This window comes from Scylla paramamosain, chromosome 38, assembly GCF_035594125.1.
Source record: "Scylla paramamosain isolate STU-SP2022 chromosome 38, ASM3559412v1, whole genome shotgun sequence".
Classification (NCBI taxonomy): domain Eukaryota; kingdom Metazoa; phylum Arthropoda; class Malacostraca; order Decapoda; family Portunidae; genus Scylla; species Scylla paramamosain.
The window spans coordinates 4,024,822-4,040,688 of NC_087188.1; the positions used below are offsets into that span (position 1 = coordinate 4,024,822).

Here is a 15,867-nt window from a genome sequence, read left to right on the forward strand (position 1 = left end):
TGTCAGTTGCCTCAGACACCTGAGTTTCAGTGAGGAAAAGAAGATGAGGTTTAGAAGAGGAGAGGTGGTGTTCTACAGATTGAAAATTAGATCTTAGACTGCGAATGTTGCAGAAGTTAATGAAGAAAAAGTTGAGGGGGGTGTCAAGACACTTAGGGTCGTCGACAGAAAGGCAGTCTGACCTGGGGACATTTATGGTCCCCTCCCCAGATTGGGACTCCGAGGCTGGTGTAGGAGTCGCCATGATGATTTTAAAATTTTTGAGTGAAGGGTGTGTGTGTTATTAGGTGCTTGTAGTTTTGTGTGGAGGAAGAGAGTTGTCCTTAGAGGACAGGCTGTGACTGCCCCCTTGTGTTGTGAGACACAAAGGGAAATGTTCAGTGAGGTCACAGCTGGGTCTAATGATAAGTTCACAGCACCCCCTGAACAGTGCTTTAGACCTCACTGGGAGTAATTATCATTTCGGCAGGTGTCTACTGCCTCCTCCTCTTAATATCCACCACAGATTACTGGAATGGGTACTTGATGGACAAAGCGATGATCAGAGTCTCTGTGGGCCGAGAAGGGGAATGCATCTCACACTTGCCAGATGCTCGTCATTGCTGCTGTAAGTTTCCCTCCATTCCCAGCCAGTATATGCACTGCTTTGCCCTCTAGAGCATAGCATCCAGCCCTTGGTGACTGGTGTGAAGGTTTTCAGCCACCTGCTGGTGTAGTGACTTAGGGACAACCAGTTGCACACACCCCTGCTCAGTGTACATGATAAAGTCCTGCCCCAATGCCAGTTTGTCTCTCACCCCATAGAAGGAGCATAAGCATGCTACTTCCTGTGCCTTGTGCTGGTGCCAGTCATCCTCTAGAACAATGGTCAGTAACATCTGGTCGACTGTATCTTCTGTTGCTGCCTGCCTCACATCCGCCTTGTCAACGATGTGTTGTTCATGTCCCACCCCTGCTGCAATAGCTGCAGCTACCTCTCTGTCTATGTTCTTGCTGGGAGATGTCTCAAGAGCTGGATAATGGGAGAGGAACTCTGTTGTAGTATTGCTTTTCCCAGGCAGGTACCATACTTAGAAGCAGAAGTGCAGCATCTGCTCTTTCAGTCTATGGTTGGCCACCTCTGTGAGTGCCCTATTGCTCAGCAGCTTGACAAGGGGATGATGGTCAGTGATGATAATGAGGTTAGAGCACCCCAGCAGAAATAACCTGGCTTTCTTAAGGCACAGCACCACAGCCAGAGCCACTGCAGCATAGCCAGCCTCAGCGAAGGTGAGGTGGTAGCTTCTGCACAGTGCCAGGTGCCATCCTACCTTGCAGCAGTATGAGGTAGCAGCAGCATACAAGCATTCACAGTATTGCTGCAAGATGACAAAGTTGATACCATCTCAGCTCCAGTCAGAGACAGCTGCAGTGGGACAGGATCTGTCGTAGTATACCAGCCCCCATTTTTTGGCTACCTGGCACATGGTGTCCTAACCCTAGTGAAATTTTTTGTGCAGCTGCTCATCCCAATACACATGCTTCCCCATAGACTTCTTTAGCAACTCCCTGAAGCTGTTCATAATGAGTACAGTGGTGAGGAATGGTGTGAGCTGATTAATGAATCCATACCATGACTGGATGTCTGTCACAGAGGGCTTGTCTGGCATCTGAAAGCTACGTATGGCTGTGAGGCATTCACTGGTGGGTTTATAGTTGTCCCAGCTGAGTCCGAATCCCAAGAAGTCCATCTCCCTCCATGCGAACTGGAACTTTTCAGGTTTGAGAGTGACGTCTTTCATAGGTCTTTCATAGGTTTGTCAATATGCCATCTCCATGCTGCTGTCAAATAAGAGAGTGTCATCCACACACTTTTGCTTCCTTGGTATTCCCTGGATGGCATCATCAAAGCGCTTCATGTAGGCGTGACCAGCAGAGCAGTGGCCCATTGGGGTGCAACAGTATCTGAATATGCCCTGTGGCATGATGAATGTGGTAAGGCAGCAGCTTTCTTGATCAAGCTCCACTTGGTGGTAGCCCCATTAGGAATTGGCTGCTGTTTTGAATGAGTGCTTGGGGATGGCTGACATCATATCAAAGGGCACTGGCATATGATGGGTCTCCCTTTGGCACGAGGTGCTGCTAATCCACAGTGCATCATGGCTGACTGGACTTCTTGACCACCATGACAATGCAGGCACACCACTCCATGGGCTCTCCAGTTGGCACCGGCTCGATGACACTGTGCCTGACATCCTCGTCATATACTGCATCCTCTTAATGTCTGGGTACATGGGCTGGTGTGTGGTAGGCTTGTGGAGTCGCACCAGGGGTCAGGTGGATGTGGTGTGGCTTGCCCTTCATTACAGGCAGCAGTGACCTTGCAGTGTTGAACGAGGTGGATGAGAAATGGCAGAGCAGCCACCGCTTAAGCTGCCTGGCATGTTCCTCCATGGGTGGGAAGGGTGGTGACGCTGGCCTGGGTGGTAACTTGTGTGGTCCATTCCCCGCCTCTACCACAGCCAATGTTGGTGCTGCTGCCGAAAGGTGATGAGGGAAGTTTTTGGGCACCAGCCCCAGCACTCTGCATGCCTCTAATGACAGGAAGAAGCTCCCTGCCAATCGTAGAAAGTAAATGTCTTGCCTTGTGGTGTGGTTGCCCAGGGTGATGCTGTATGCCACTGAGCCAAGGCACTTGAAGGGCAGGTTTGGCCACATCATGTAGACCAGTGACTCACCACAGCATCACAAGCTTAATGTGATGACTGGATAGCAGGGAAGGATCAGCCATGCACACCTGCACCCCTATGTCAGCGACAGCTACCGCGAAGGAGCTGGTGCTACCATGTGAGTTCACAACTTCCATGGTTGGGTGGCTGGGGCTGTGCTTGCCTGTAGAGGCTACCGCATTGGACAAAGGATGGTCCAACGCCCTCCTGGCTGTGGTGCATTTGGTGCTCCAGCAATACTGGTTGAAATGCCCCAGCTTCTTGCAGCTGAGACATGACCTTCATGGCTGAACAGGTGGCACTCCCAGGGGCATGAGAGAGACCACAGTTACCACAAGGCTGTGTCAGGTGTGGTCAGTTTGCTGTGGTGGTGGAGGCCTGGGTGGTGGAGGCCTGGGTGGTGGGCAGGGTGGGGAGGGTGGCTGTAGCGTCCCTTGTCATCCCCTCCTTGATGAGCACGCTGCCAAACATGTGAGCAGCAGCATCCTCTGAAGCATCCCTTGTGGCGACTCGTTGGGTGGCCTTGTGAGTGCAACACAACTCTCTAAAGGCATCAACACTGGTAATGGAGTTGCCCAACTCATACACATGCTGTTTTAGAGCTGTATCCCTGAGGTTGTCAACGAGCTGTCTCAGTAGCATGTAGACAGGTCTATACTGCACTGTGGTCACTCAGAAGCACAATCATTCACTAAATGAAGTACTCACTAACATTTTCACCTCACCTTTATTCCACAGCAAAGAAGTTGGACCACTGCGATGGAAGTGAGATGAGCATGTTGATGATGTTGAGTGTAATCTTAGGTGTCATGGTGGCTCACTTACTGATGAAGAACCTGACATCCACAGCATGTTAAGGGCAGGGATGCACAGAAGCTGAATGTGGTGGACCACATCCTGCTGTGACCACCTGCATAGCAACAATCAGCACTCTACTGATCTTCTCCATGACATGAAGGTGACAGGTGGCATCTTGAGCTCACACTTCCCTGGAATTGATGCCAGGGGCACCCAAGGCAGAAGCTGTGCTATGCCACATGCTTGCAGCCCAGCAAGGCTGGCCTGGAGCTGTGTAATGGCTTGCTGTTGTGCAGCTATTGTCCACCTTGCCTCAATCACAACAGGCAAGAGGCTGCGAGGGATGATAGCCACAGGGTTTTTTTGCAGCAGCATTCTGGGGTAGTAAGTCCAGGGTAAATTCACTGAGCCAAGTGAGATGTCTGAACAAGGTGAAAGACAGACTGCTGATACACAGGTATCTTTACTGGCACCCAGCTACTACTGACTTGCCCTGTGCCTGTGGCCCCATCCTGGGTAACAGCGGGGGAGTTCAACATAACGTACACAGGGTGTAAATGCATACATAATATTTCATCCTTTTTTTCCAACTAACTAACTCTGTGTCTCTTTCAAACAACATCCACAAAATTATTTGGCCACACCAGTGTTACATGCAGTGTTACATTTACAAGTTAAATTTGTTGTGCATGTGTGGTATCTAATGTATCACCATACACTAAGTTAAGGGATCTTCCATAACACTATTTAAATTTTGCATAAAAATATTGACTTCATGTTCTTACAGAATTACTCACTCAATATTCATTTCCTTAATTCATATTGACCCTAAACTGCTAAGCCTAGTGAACAGACATATGTTAAGTAGCCATGAGAGTGACAAAAGATAGATGGGATCCTTCTGTGACATCTGGCAACTTGAGTAATGCATATGTTGCATGCATCTATGACCAGCTGGCTGCATCAGTTGGTAGAAATGAAGAGCCAATAGCAGGACTAGATGCATGAAATGTTAACTTACCAATATAAACAAAACAGACTCAGGAGAAAGTAGGAGATTTGAAGTGAGCCTCAATACTGGCTTTACAGATTAAAAGGTTTAAGAAGCCCCAGTGTGTATGTGTGTGTGTGTGTGTGTGTGTGTGTGTAACTTACACTAAGCAGTATTTTTTTCCTCTTGTGATCCTTATTTCACACTAGCTACTTTAGAAAAAAAAAAAAGTGGAAATTGTGGCACAAAATACAAACATAACACACAAAGAATGAAAGAAAAGTGGAAATGTTGGAAATGGTGGACCATGGCATTTCTCTTTGTCACCTATGTGAAGGTGGATTATCAGCTGTGTATTATTTAAAGCAGTGGAAAAATTGAAGCAGTTCTTTGCAAACAGTGATTCAAAGAAATATACGCATACAAAAAAAAAACAATGAAAGATAGAGATATGCATAAAAAAAAAACAATGAAAGTTGGAAATAATACTACAGATCATGATCAAGAAATCAGAGAGAGAGAGAGAGAGAGAGAGAGAGAGAGAGAGAGAGAGAGAGAGAGAGAGAGAGAGAGAGAGAGAGAGAGAGAGAGAGAGAGAGAGAGAGAGAGAAAGATATCCCAGAAATTACAAAACACATTTCACCTTTAAAAACACACACACACAAATGCACACACATACACATCCTTAAAATCCCTAAAACAATTTACCAAACACATTTATTTCATCTTAGAGAAAAGGAAAGAAACACTATAAAAATAATCAACACATGCACACCTACCCACTCAGAGGTCCAGCATGAATCGGTCGGACAGGTAAGCCAGAACACCTGTTGTACTGGTGAGGATGTTGAAGTATCTGCGTTCAGCTCTGGTCAGTGTGTGCTCCAGCATGTAGATGAGGTGATGGTGGAAGCAGGTGAAAGGCGTGCCAGTGGACAGAGCCAGATGCACCCACTCACGCACACATTCCAGCGGAGTATGGGTATGTCCAGCATACAGAGCTGGGTTTTCTAGGATTCCTCTTGCTGTCATGATACCTGTGTGTGTATGTGTATGAGCATATATGTACTTGATTTGTATGATACTTTCTCCGATATCTGTGCATGTTTTTATTTTGTTTTAGACATGGGTCAATACATACATATACAGAAGGTGTCTAAATTATGAGGTAATGAGTTACAAACATTCAGAGATACAAGCAGTCTACTCACAAAATGAGATTGTGCTCTTGATATTGTTCCCTTTGCTAACCAAAACTTTAAATTTGGCATTATGCACCATATTTAGCTAGTGCACCACAACCACTGACCACACTGAGCAGCACCAAAGCAAAGGACCACCCACTACTGCCCACAGCAGGAGATAGGCTATGTATCAGCTTATTTTGAGATGCTAGTTTAAAGTGAGATGTCAAAATTTATCGTACTGCACCACAGTGAGTCTGGCTTGAGATTCCATGGTGTACAGACCTCCACCAGTTGGCTTCTGAGAAGCATAAAGACAGGTGGGTTGTGCTGCATGGTGTAGAAAGCCTGCTTCATTACGTAAGTTCAGAAATAGGCAAACAAACCTGCCTTATGCTTTCAGCCATAAAGACATGTATAACCCGAGAAGGAGAAAGGAAAAAAAAATGTGCATGAGAGAGAGAGAGAGAGAGAGAGAGAGAGAGAGAGAGAGAGAGAGAGAGAGAGAGAGAGAGAGAGAGAGAGAGAGAGAGAGAGAGAGAGAGAGAGAGAGAGAGAGAGAGAGAGAGAGAGAGAGAGAGATGGGATGGATGATGAATCATAGGATGAATCATGGGATGAATCATAACTCAGACCTATACCTGCCAGACTTTGGCAACCCCCCACTCTTAGGTCCACAAATAGACAAACCTGTCTTATGCTTTCCAAAAGCCATCTAATTAATTATGTCATGTATAATCTGAAGAGAGAGAGAGAGAGAGAGAGAGAGAGAGAGAGAGAGAGAGAGAGAGAGAGAGAGAGAGAGAGAGAGAGAGAGAGAGAGAGAGAGAGAGAGAGAGAGAGAGAGAGAGAGAAACAAATATGCATGAGAAAACAAATGTACATGAGAAAACAAATGTGCTTATGAGAGAGAGAGAGAGAGAGAGAGAGAGAGAGAGAGAGAGAGAGAGAGAGAGAGAGAGAGAGAGAGAGAGAGAGAGAGAGAGGCATCATATGCCTGGCATATCTGAGTCTTGCGTTTGACAGAAGCCTCAAGCCTGTCACTACACAGTGGTATCATATCAACCATAAGGCAAGCTGATTCTCTCTCTCTCTCTCTCTCTCTCTCTCTCTCTCTCTCTCTCTCTCTCTCTCTCTCTCTCTCTCTCTCTCTCTCTCTCTCTCTCATGGTATCATCAAGTAAGTAAGCATTACATTGTTTGTGGAATGTATGATAATTTTTTTGTACCAAAAAAGTATGATGACGAGTTACAAGCAAAACAACTTATGACCAGCCTTCCGGCACGTATCTCACTCATAACTTGAACACCCTCTATACTTAATGGATAAAATACTGTCTAATACTCGTGTGTGTGTGTGTGTGTGTGTGTGTGTGTGTGTGTGTGTGTGTGTGTGTGTGTGTGTGTGTGTGTTACTACATATATATTGCATAATTCATACTTATGTGTGTTGGCATTTTGGTTAGACATGTCAGTATATACATATGCATAATGAATATAATACTGTATTTGCCAACATATTTGATGCACCTCTTTGCGGAAAAAAAGAATTTTACTACGTTTCATCAAAAACTTATGAAAAAAATTGTAGTGCATGTGTGTGTGTAAGAGGACCAATGGTTAAGGGCAACAAAATATTTTAATAAAAAGAATGCCTACTTAATGCCAGTTCACATACAAATGTCAGATAGAATAATAAAGAAAAAAACAAGGATAAGTGTCTTGAAACCTCCCTCTTGAAAAGTTCAAGTCACAAGAAGAAGGAAAAATAAAAGCAAGCAGACTTTAACAGAGAAAGGGATGAATGACTGAGAATAATGATTAACTCTTGCATTTGAGAGGTGGACAGAATAAGAATGCGAGAAAAAATAAAGTCTTGTCCAGCCAGGCTGCAGCAGCAGAGGAGGTTTGCAGTTAGCAAGATCAGAAGAGCAATTAGCATGAAAATAGCAGTAGAAGATAGTAAGAGATGCAACATTGCTGTGATGAGAAAGAGGTTGAAAACAGTCCATTTGAGAGGAGTTGATAAGATGAAAAGCTTTTGATTCCACCCTCTCTGAAATAGCAGTCTGAATAGCATCCGCCCCACACCCCCATACACGTAAAGCATATTCCATACATGAATAAATAAAACCCCTATACAGAGTTAGCAGCTAGGGCTGGGGGGAGGTGAGAAAAACTGACAGAGATGACACTGAATGCCTAACTTCACAGAAGCTGCTTTAGCTAGATATGAGATACAAACTTTCCAGTTTAGATGATAAGTAAAGGACAAACTGAGGATGCTCAGTCTAGAAGAGGGTGGCAGCTAAGTATCACTGAAGAAGGGAAAGAAATCTGGAAGGTTGTGTCAAGTTGATTGATGGAACAATTGAGTTTTTAAGGCATTGAACAATAATAAGTCTGCTCTACCCCAATCAGAAATTTTAGAGAGATCAGAAGTTAGGCATTCTGTGGTTTCCTTTGCATTAGCTGTTTACTTCCTGAAGGGTTGGACTCTACAAAAAGACATGGAAAAGTACTGGATTGTATCATCAGCATAGGAGTGGATAGGACAGGAAGTTTTGTTTAGAAGATCATTGATGAATAGTAGAGAATTTGTGCCAAAATCCTTAAGAGTGTGTTTTGTCCTCAATTTAGTGTGATGCAGCACTGTGGTTATGCAGCACAACCATCACTTCTAAAACATTGTGTGTGTGTGTGTGTGTGTGTGTGTGTGTGTGTGTGTGTGTGTGTGTGTGTGTGTGTGTGTGTGTGTGTGTGTTCTCTCTCTCTCTTTCTCCATTCTTTCCTTCCCATTCCCTCCCATCCCCTTTCCTGACATCCTCCTTGTTCCCTCCCTCCTTCCTTCCATCCACCCACCCATCCATCCCACCCATCCTCCCTCCTTCTATCGACCAGTCTTCCCAACACACCTTACAGTTGAAATCTCCCATCACGATTATGTTGTCACTCTTTGCAATCAAACTTTCTATATATTCATTTGCATCCATTAAAATTTTTCCATAATCCTCAGTACTCCATAATTTCATTTTTGGTGTGTGTATTTGACTAGTAGTATTTCCCTAGCTGTGACATATGGGAGAGGAGCTAAGCTTGTACTGTCCCATCTCCATAACTGTTTTCATCCAACTTTTCCTTAAAGACATGAATATTTGTAGCCCACACCACTTCCCCTTCCACTCCATTCCATGCCTCTATGCTTCTATGAGGGAAGCTAAACTTCTTTATGTCCTTCTGCAGGTGGTTACTTTTGGTTTTCTTCCATGTCCTCTTGTTTCTCTTCCATTCATTATAAAGAGATGTTCCCTATCTAGTTTTTATATCCTATCTGTACAATGCAATCAAGTCATCTCTCTCTCATCTCTTTTCCAAGGTTGGGAGTTGCACTCTAGCTAGTCGTTCCTCATATGACAAATCTTGCAATTCTGTTATCATCTTTGTTGTTGCTCTCTCTATTCCCTCCAACTTTCTTATGTGCTTTTTTTCATGTGGTGACCAAATTACCACTGCATATTCTAATCTTGGACATATCATTATGGTGATTATTTTCATCATTTCTACATCCAGATAAGCAAAGGCAACTCTTATATTTCTTAGTAGGGTGAGAGTTTCACCTGTTATCTTGTTAATATGTTTTTCCAGTGATAAATTCTGAGAAAATCACTCCCAGATCTTTTTCTCTTGTTTTCTTATTTATTGTTTTATTCTCCATCTTACAGTTATAGCTACACCTTCTGTTACTTTTTCCAAATTCCATCTTTTTACACTTACCAGAGTTAAATTCCATTTGCCATCTGTTGCTCCACTCCCACACCTTGTCTATATCTCTTTGTAATTCTTCACAATCTTCCATTCCCTTCACTCTTCTCATAACTTTTGCATCATCAGCAAAAAGACTCACATAGCTGGATACATTCTTCACCATATCATTTATATACACAGTAAACATTATTGGTGCTAACACCGACCCTTGGGGGACCCCACTTAATACTGGGCTCCACACTGATGTCTGGTCCCTTAATACTGTTTGCATCTCTCTGTTTTTAAGGAAATCGTCCATCCATTTCAGCATTTTTCCATTTACACCACCTATCTTTTTCCAACTTCCACAGCAGTCTATTATGTGCCACTTTATCAAAAGCTTTTCTTAAATCTAGATAAATACAGTCTGCCTAACCATCTCTCCTGTATGATATCAGTCATTCTTGAATAATAACATAATAAATTAGTGACACAAGATTTCCCTTTTCTAAAGCCAAATTGACAAGTTGTGAGAATGTCCTTATCTTCCAAAAACTTGGTCCATTTGTTCTTTATTATCCTTTCACATATTTTTACAACCACACTTGTCAGCAAAACCGGTCTATAATTTAGTGGGTCTTGTGTCTCTTCTCCTCTAAATATGGGTATGATGTTTGCCCTTTTCCAATCCTGTGGAACTATTCCTTCATTAATAGAGTTACATATGATGGTATGTAATTTATCATTAAGCTGGTTACTGCATTCTTTTATTAACCATCCCAACACTCCATCCGGTCCTGTGGCCTTTCTCACATCTAATGTTTTGATGATTTCATCAACTTCCTCTTTTGTTACTTGAAATATAAAATTTTTCCATTTTCAGGTGTACACAATGGCCTTATAAATTCCTTCTCCTTTGTAAAAATTTCCTTAAAGTTCTTATTCATCACCTCTGCCATCTCTTTTGGGTCTTCATAAATCACTCCATCTACCATTAGCTTTCCTATACTCACTTTGCTTTTCAGTTTACCATTCACATATCTATAGAAGAGTTTGGGCTCATGTTTATACCTGTCTATTATATCTTTTTCAAACTGTCTTTGTTCATCCCTCAGGATCTTCACGTAATAATTTCTTTCTTTTTTGTAATTATTCCACAGGTTAATTCTTTTACTTTTCCTCCATTTTTTCCATGTATCTTCTTTTGTCCTTTTGCTGCTTTGCATCTTTTATTAAACCACATTTTTTTTAGAAGTTATTACTGTCTGCTTTTCAGGCACAAACTTTTTTTCACCTTTATATATTTTAAGAAATTCATCCCACTTCTCTTGGACCCCTGTAGCCTTATGGAACATATCCCATCTCTCCTCTTGAAAAAAGCTTCCTCTTGTTATCAAAGTCTGCCTTACAGTAGTTTAATCTCCCAGCATGGTGTTCTTCATTCCTTTGATTCTCTATTTCCTCATTTATATTGAATTCTATGGTAGCATGGTTACTTTTGTCTAACAGACACCCTATGTGAACATTCTCAATTCCTTCTGGTTTCTTACTAAATAAGAGATCTAGTCTTGATGTTTCTCCATCTTTTCCTAATCTTGTATCACCTTTTATCCATTGAGTTAATATATTATCCATTACCAGCTATAATAAGTTATTTCCCCCACGATGATTCTGTTCTCTCTGTGTACCACTGTTCCCAATACACCTCCTTACAGTTAGTCTCCCATCATGATCAATTTATCACCACTTAGCACTTTTTTTTATCCAGTTCACTGTGTCTTTTATCATTATTTCATATTCTTGAAACATCACTCATCCTCCTTTCTTGTATGTTCTACTTCTTTTCCATATATTGAATTGATTTTGTCCAATGTGTGTGTGTGTGTGTGTGCGTGTGCGTGTGTGTGTGTAGTTGTAACATACAAGAAAGGAGCTACACTTGTGCTGGCCTGTCTTCATGTCTACTTTTGTCCAACTTATTCTTAAAATTGTGAATGTTTCTTATACAGACCATTTCCTCTTCCACTCCATTCCATGCTTGGGAAGCAGTACTTCTTCATATCTTTCCTATGAGTCATCCTCTTCATTCTCCATGTCCTCTGGTTTCTCTCTCATTCCACATACAATCTTCTCTATCCAGCTTCTACACTTCACTCATCATCCTGTACACATCTATTAGATCTCTTCTTTCTATTCCTTCCTCCACTGTTGGAAGCTTCATTTTATTGAGTCTTTCCTCATATGGCAGGACCTCCAGTTCTGGCACCATTTTTGCTGTTACTCTTTGTACTCTTTCCTGCTTTTTTTCTATGTTTCTTCTCACAGATGGCCAGACCACTGTGGTATATTCCAACTTTGGCTGTATCACTGTGCCTATTATTTTCTTCATCATTCCTTATCCAAATCTGCAAATGGCGTTCGTATGTTTCTCACCAGGTTAAGAACTTCTCCCCTTATTTTGTTTATATGAGACATTGAATGTAGGAGGGGCATAACCACCAAAAAATGCCAGTCTGATTACAGGTGGGAGATTGTTGCCAGACCTCTCCTTTACAAGATTTTTAATTGTTTGAAGCAAAAAAAACTTGGTATTTCATCTATAAACAGCTACTGTGTTGTTTCTGTGTGTGTGTGTGTGTGTGTGTGTGTGTGTGTGTGTGTGTGTGTGTGTGTGTGTGTGTGTGTGTGTGATGTTGTGTGAGTGTGTTGTTCGAATCATGGTTTGATACATCAGGTTGTTAGCTTGACTACTGTTCATTGGTTCGATTTTCTATTTTCACTTTTCAGTACGTGGGCCACCACAGTCAGAGCAACATGCCACATATAATCCTATCAAGCCGTGGCAGGGAAAAGCTTGTTGATGACCTTAACTTCATCTATGCTGCACAGAAGAAAAACGCCGATGGAACCAAGCAATACTGGTGATGTGAGGTTACTGCATAATGAAAACATATGGGGGGAGGATGGGTTGCTAGAGAGAGAGAGAGAGAGAGAGAGAGAGAGAGAGAGAGAGAGAGAGAGAGAGAGAGAGAGAGAGAGAGAGAGAGAGAGAGAGAGAGAGAGAGAGAGAGAGAGAGAGAGAGAGAGAGAGAGAGAGAGAGAGAGAGAGAGAGAGAGAGAGAGAGAGAGGAGGCAGGCAGCAGCATCAAAAGGGTCATTATACCTGAAATTTAGTAAATGGAGGTTCATTATATCAAGGGTTTACTGTACATATCAGTTTAGCCTCCTTTCATTTTACAGTTTACTGTACTTTTTTAATTAGAATATTATGTACCATATGGGTAATAATTGTTTTTAATGTGTTAGAGTAAATATTAAATGCGCTTAATAAGTGTAAGATATATATTTTATGGTTTAATCTATAAACATAGGTATTTCTTAACCTTGAAGGCATGGTTTCCCATAACTGCGGATTATTCTCTATTCATGGGAGGCTTTGGAACATAATTCCTGCAAATAGTGGGAACACTATATTTATCACACCACAACATCAGTGGACCTTTTTTTATTATAATTTTGTTGCCCTTGGCTGGTGCCCCTCCTACATAAAAAAAAAAAAAAAAGGGTGCAATGGGAGGATGTCACTGGGGAGATGGAGTCTGACTCAGATAATGACTTCCTGGATTATTAATCCTGACCTCCCTCCACCCCATGCTGCATTAACAGCTAAAGGTGTGTAAGTAATGACCATTTTGAACTGAAAACACTTATTTCTTTCTTTTTAATGCAAACATGCATGTTACTTATATAGTTATTTAGTTTTTATACCAATGAATTTTTGCATGAAATTTGCTTTGTATAAATTCATAGAAAATCTGAGTATGAGCCAGAGGCCATCAAAACTTCAATAGTTGATTACCAAATTGTAGCAAGCTTATATGCTAACATAATTTTCAAAATTAATTTGTAATGTGTAGGCCTAAAAAAAGGTAGTCCTATTCCTTATGTGTATATCACTAAAAGCTACTAGCCAAGACTATTACATTGATGTATGATAATCATTATCAGTTCACAACATTATGTCATTGCACCTCCAACTTTAACCTTTAATTACTCTAAATGATGGTACTGGCATTTACACCCCTCTTGTATTCAATGCCTCATAAGCTTCTCTGGTGACATATTTTCCACCACAGTCATTCCTAGATCTTTTTCCTCTGCCACTCTCTTTATAGTTTAATTTTCCATCTTAGAGTCATAAGTACATTTTCTGCCACTCATGCCAAATTCCATTTTTTTTTTACATTTACCAAGGTTAAACTCCATTTGCCATCTACTGCAATCCCATATTTTACTCAAATCTCTCTGTAGTGCCTCATAATCACTCTCATTCCTCATCCCTATTAGAAGTTTTGAGTCATCTGCAGACTCACAGGTTGTTACTCTATCCACCATGTCATTTATATAGGTATATAGCAAACATAACTGGAGCCAAATCTGAGCCTTATCATGAGGCACTAGTGTGGTTTTATCCTTGATTACTGTCCTCATTTCTTTATTTGTCTGGAGATCTTCCAGCCACTTCAGTATCAGTCTGCTATATGGCACCTTGTCAAAAGCCTTCTTCAAATCTAGATAAAAACCATCTGCCCAGCCATCTCTCTTTTACAATATATTGATCACTCTAGAATAGAAATATATTGAGTTGGTTACACATGATTTCTCTCTTTTGAACCCAAATTGGTTACTAGATAAAAATACCTTAATTTTCTAGGAAAGCCCAGCCACTGAGGTAGCAGGCCAGCTAAACTTGGTGCCAGTCAACAGCCCAGATAAATGAGGAGGATTTGAGATAGGAAGGTCATCCATTAGAAAAACCCAGAGCCAAAACTGTGGAAAGGAGCCATAATAGTAGAGAGAGTAATGCCAGTGCAAACCCTGAAAGCAATGCACTTAAGCTTCATCCGACTTCTGTGGAAAAAATGAGAGGCCTACAGCGTTAGGGACAGGTGCAGCTAAAGAAGAAAACCCAAGCAATGAAGTTGAGGAATGGATCCATCAATATAGGAAGCATGACAGGTAGAGGAAGAGAATCAGTAGACATGCTGGAAAGGAGGGTGGAGATTTGCTGTATACAGCAGATGAGGTGGAGAGGAAATAAACAAAGGCACTTGGAAAAGAATATAAGTTGGTACACAGTGGAGCAGATGCAGGATGTAGGAGTGGTGTGGGAGTGATGCTGAACAGGAGAGTGGAAGAAAGTCTCAAAGAAGTTATGATAGTAAATGACAGTATTATTAAAGTAAAAGTGACAGACCATAGAATGACAATCAGTATTATATCAGCCTATGACCCACAAAAAGGATGCCCAGCAGAGGAAAAAGGAGGAGTTCTAGAGATAGATGGACAGCTTGATAAGGGCAGTGTCAGAAAATGAGAGGATAGTGCTGGGAGGTGATCTAAATGGCCACATAGGACAAGACAATGCAAACATTCAGAGAGTGCATGAAGAATGGGGAGTGGGAGAAAAAAATGAGGAAGAACAGATAATTGACTTTCAATGGCATTTGATATAGACATTGTTTACATCTTCTTTGAAAAAAGGGGAACATAGATGTTCACCTACAGAAGTGGCAATAGAAAAAGCCAGACTGACCTGTTTTTGTGTAGGAGGAAAGATAAAATAGGGAAATCATGAACTGTAAAGCAATCAAGAGAGAAAGTGTGGCTCCTCAGCATGGCGTATTTGCCAGCGCATTAGACACACTTTTTTCTTGAAGAAAAAGTATCTAATAATTACCATGCATCTAATGGACCCATAATACAGATGCTTAAGTCTGTGTAACTGGGCTTATAGCTGTGCAATTGAAGTAGTAATACACTAAGCACAAATATTGTAACTAATAATATTACTGCTAATAAAATCTCTCTCTCTCTCTCTCTCTCTCTCTCTCTCTCTCTCTCTCTCTCTCTCTCTCTCTCTCTCTCTCTCTCTCTCTCTCTCTCTCCCCCCCCTTCCTGCCCTCCCCCCTTCTCTGTCCTCCTCTCCCTCCTTCCCTCCCTCCCTTCATCCATCCCATCCTCTCTCTCTCTCTCTCTCTCTCTCTCTCTCTCTCTCTCTCTCTCTCTCTCTCTCTCTCTCTCTCTCTCTTCCTGTCCTCCTCTCTCATTCCTCTCCCTTGTCCCTTATCTCTGAGAGATAAGGGGAAGGGGAAGTAACAGGGTGGGGGTTTGAGACAAGATGAAAGAGGAATGGACATAACTGGTGAAGGAGAGTACTTTGGACAAGGATGTGGAGAAAGGGTGAAACAAGAGGATGGGAGGACAGGGAGAAAGTTAAAAAAATAAATATAAGCAGCAAGGGTGAGGTGTGTGTGTGTGTGTGTGTGTGTGTGTGTGTGTGTGTGTGTGTGTGTGTGTGTGTGTGTGTGTGTGTGTGTGTGTGAGAGAGAGAGAGAGAGAGAGAGAGAGAGAGAGAGAGAGAGAGAGAGAGAGAGAGAGAG

General features: G+C 42.0%; 1 protein-coding gene across 6 annotated transcripts in view; it reads right to left on the minus strand.

Moving 5' to 3' along the window:
- Positions 1–15,867, minus strand: part of LOC135091611 (tRNA-dihydrouridine(20a/20b) synthase [NAD(P)+]-like) — a 202,055-nt gene that overhangs the window by 21,628 nt on the left and 164,560 nt on the right. For all 6 annotated transcript variants that reach the window (XM_063989372.1, XM_063989376.1, XM_063989374.1 and 3 more), the window contains one exon: positions 5,277–5,534. In XM_063989372.1, coding sequence (XP_063845442.1) covers positions 5,281–5,534 — 254 coding nt within the window. In that variant the 3' untranslated portion in view covers positions 5,277–5,280. The remainder of the gene's footprint in view (positions 1–5,276; positions 5,535–15,867) is intronic.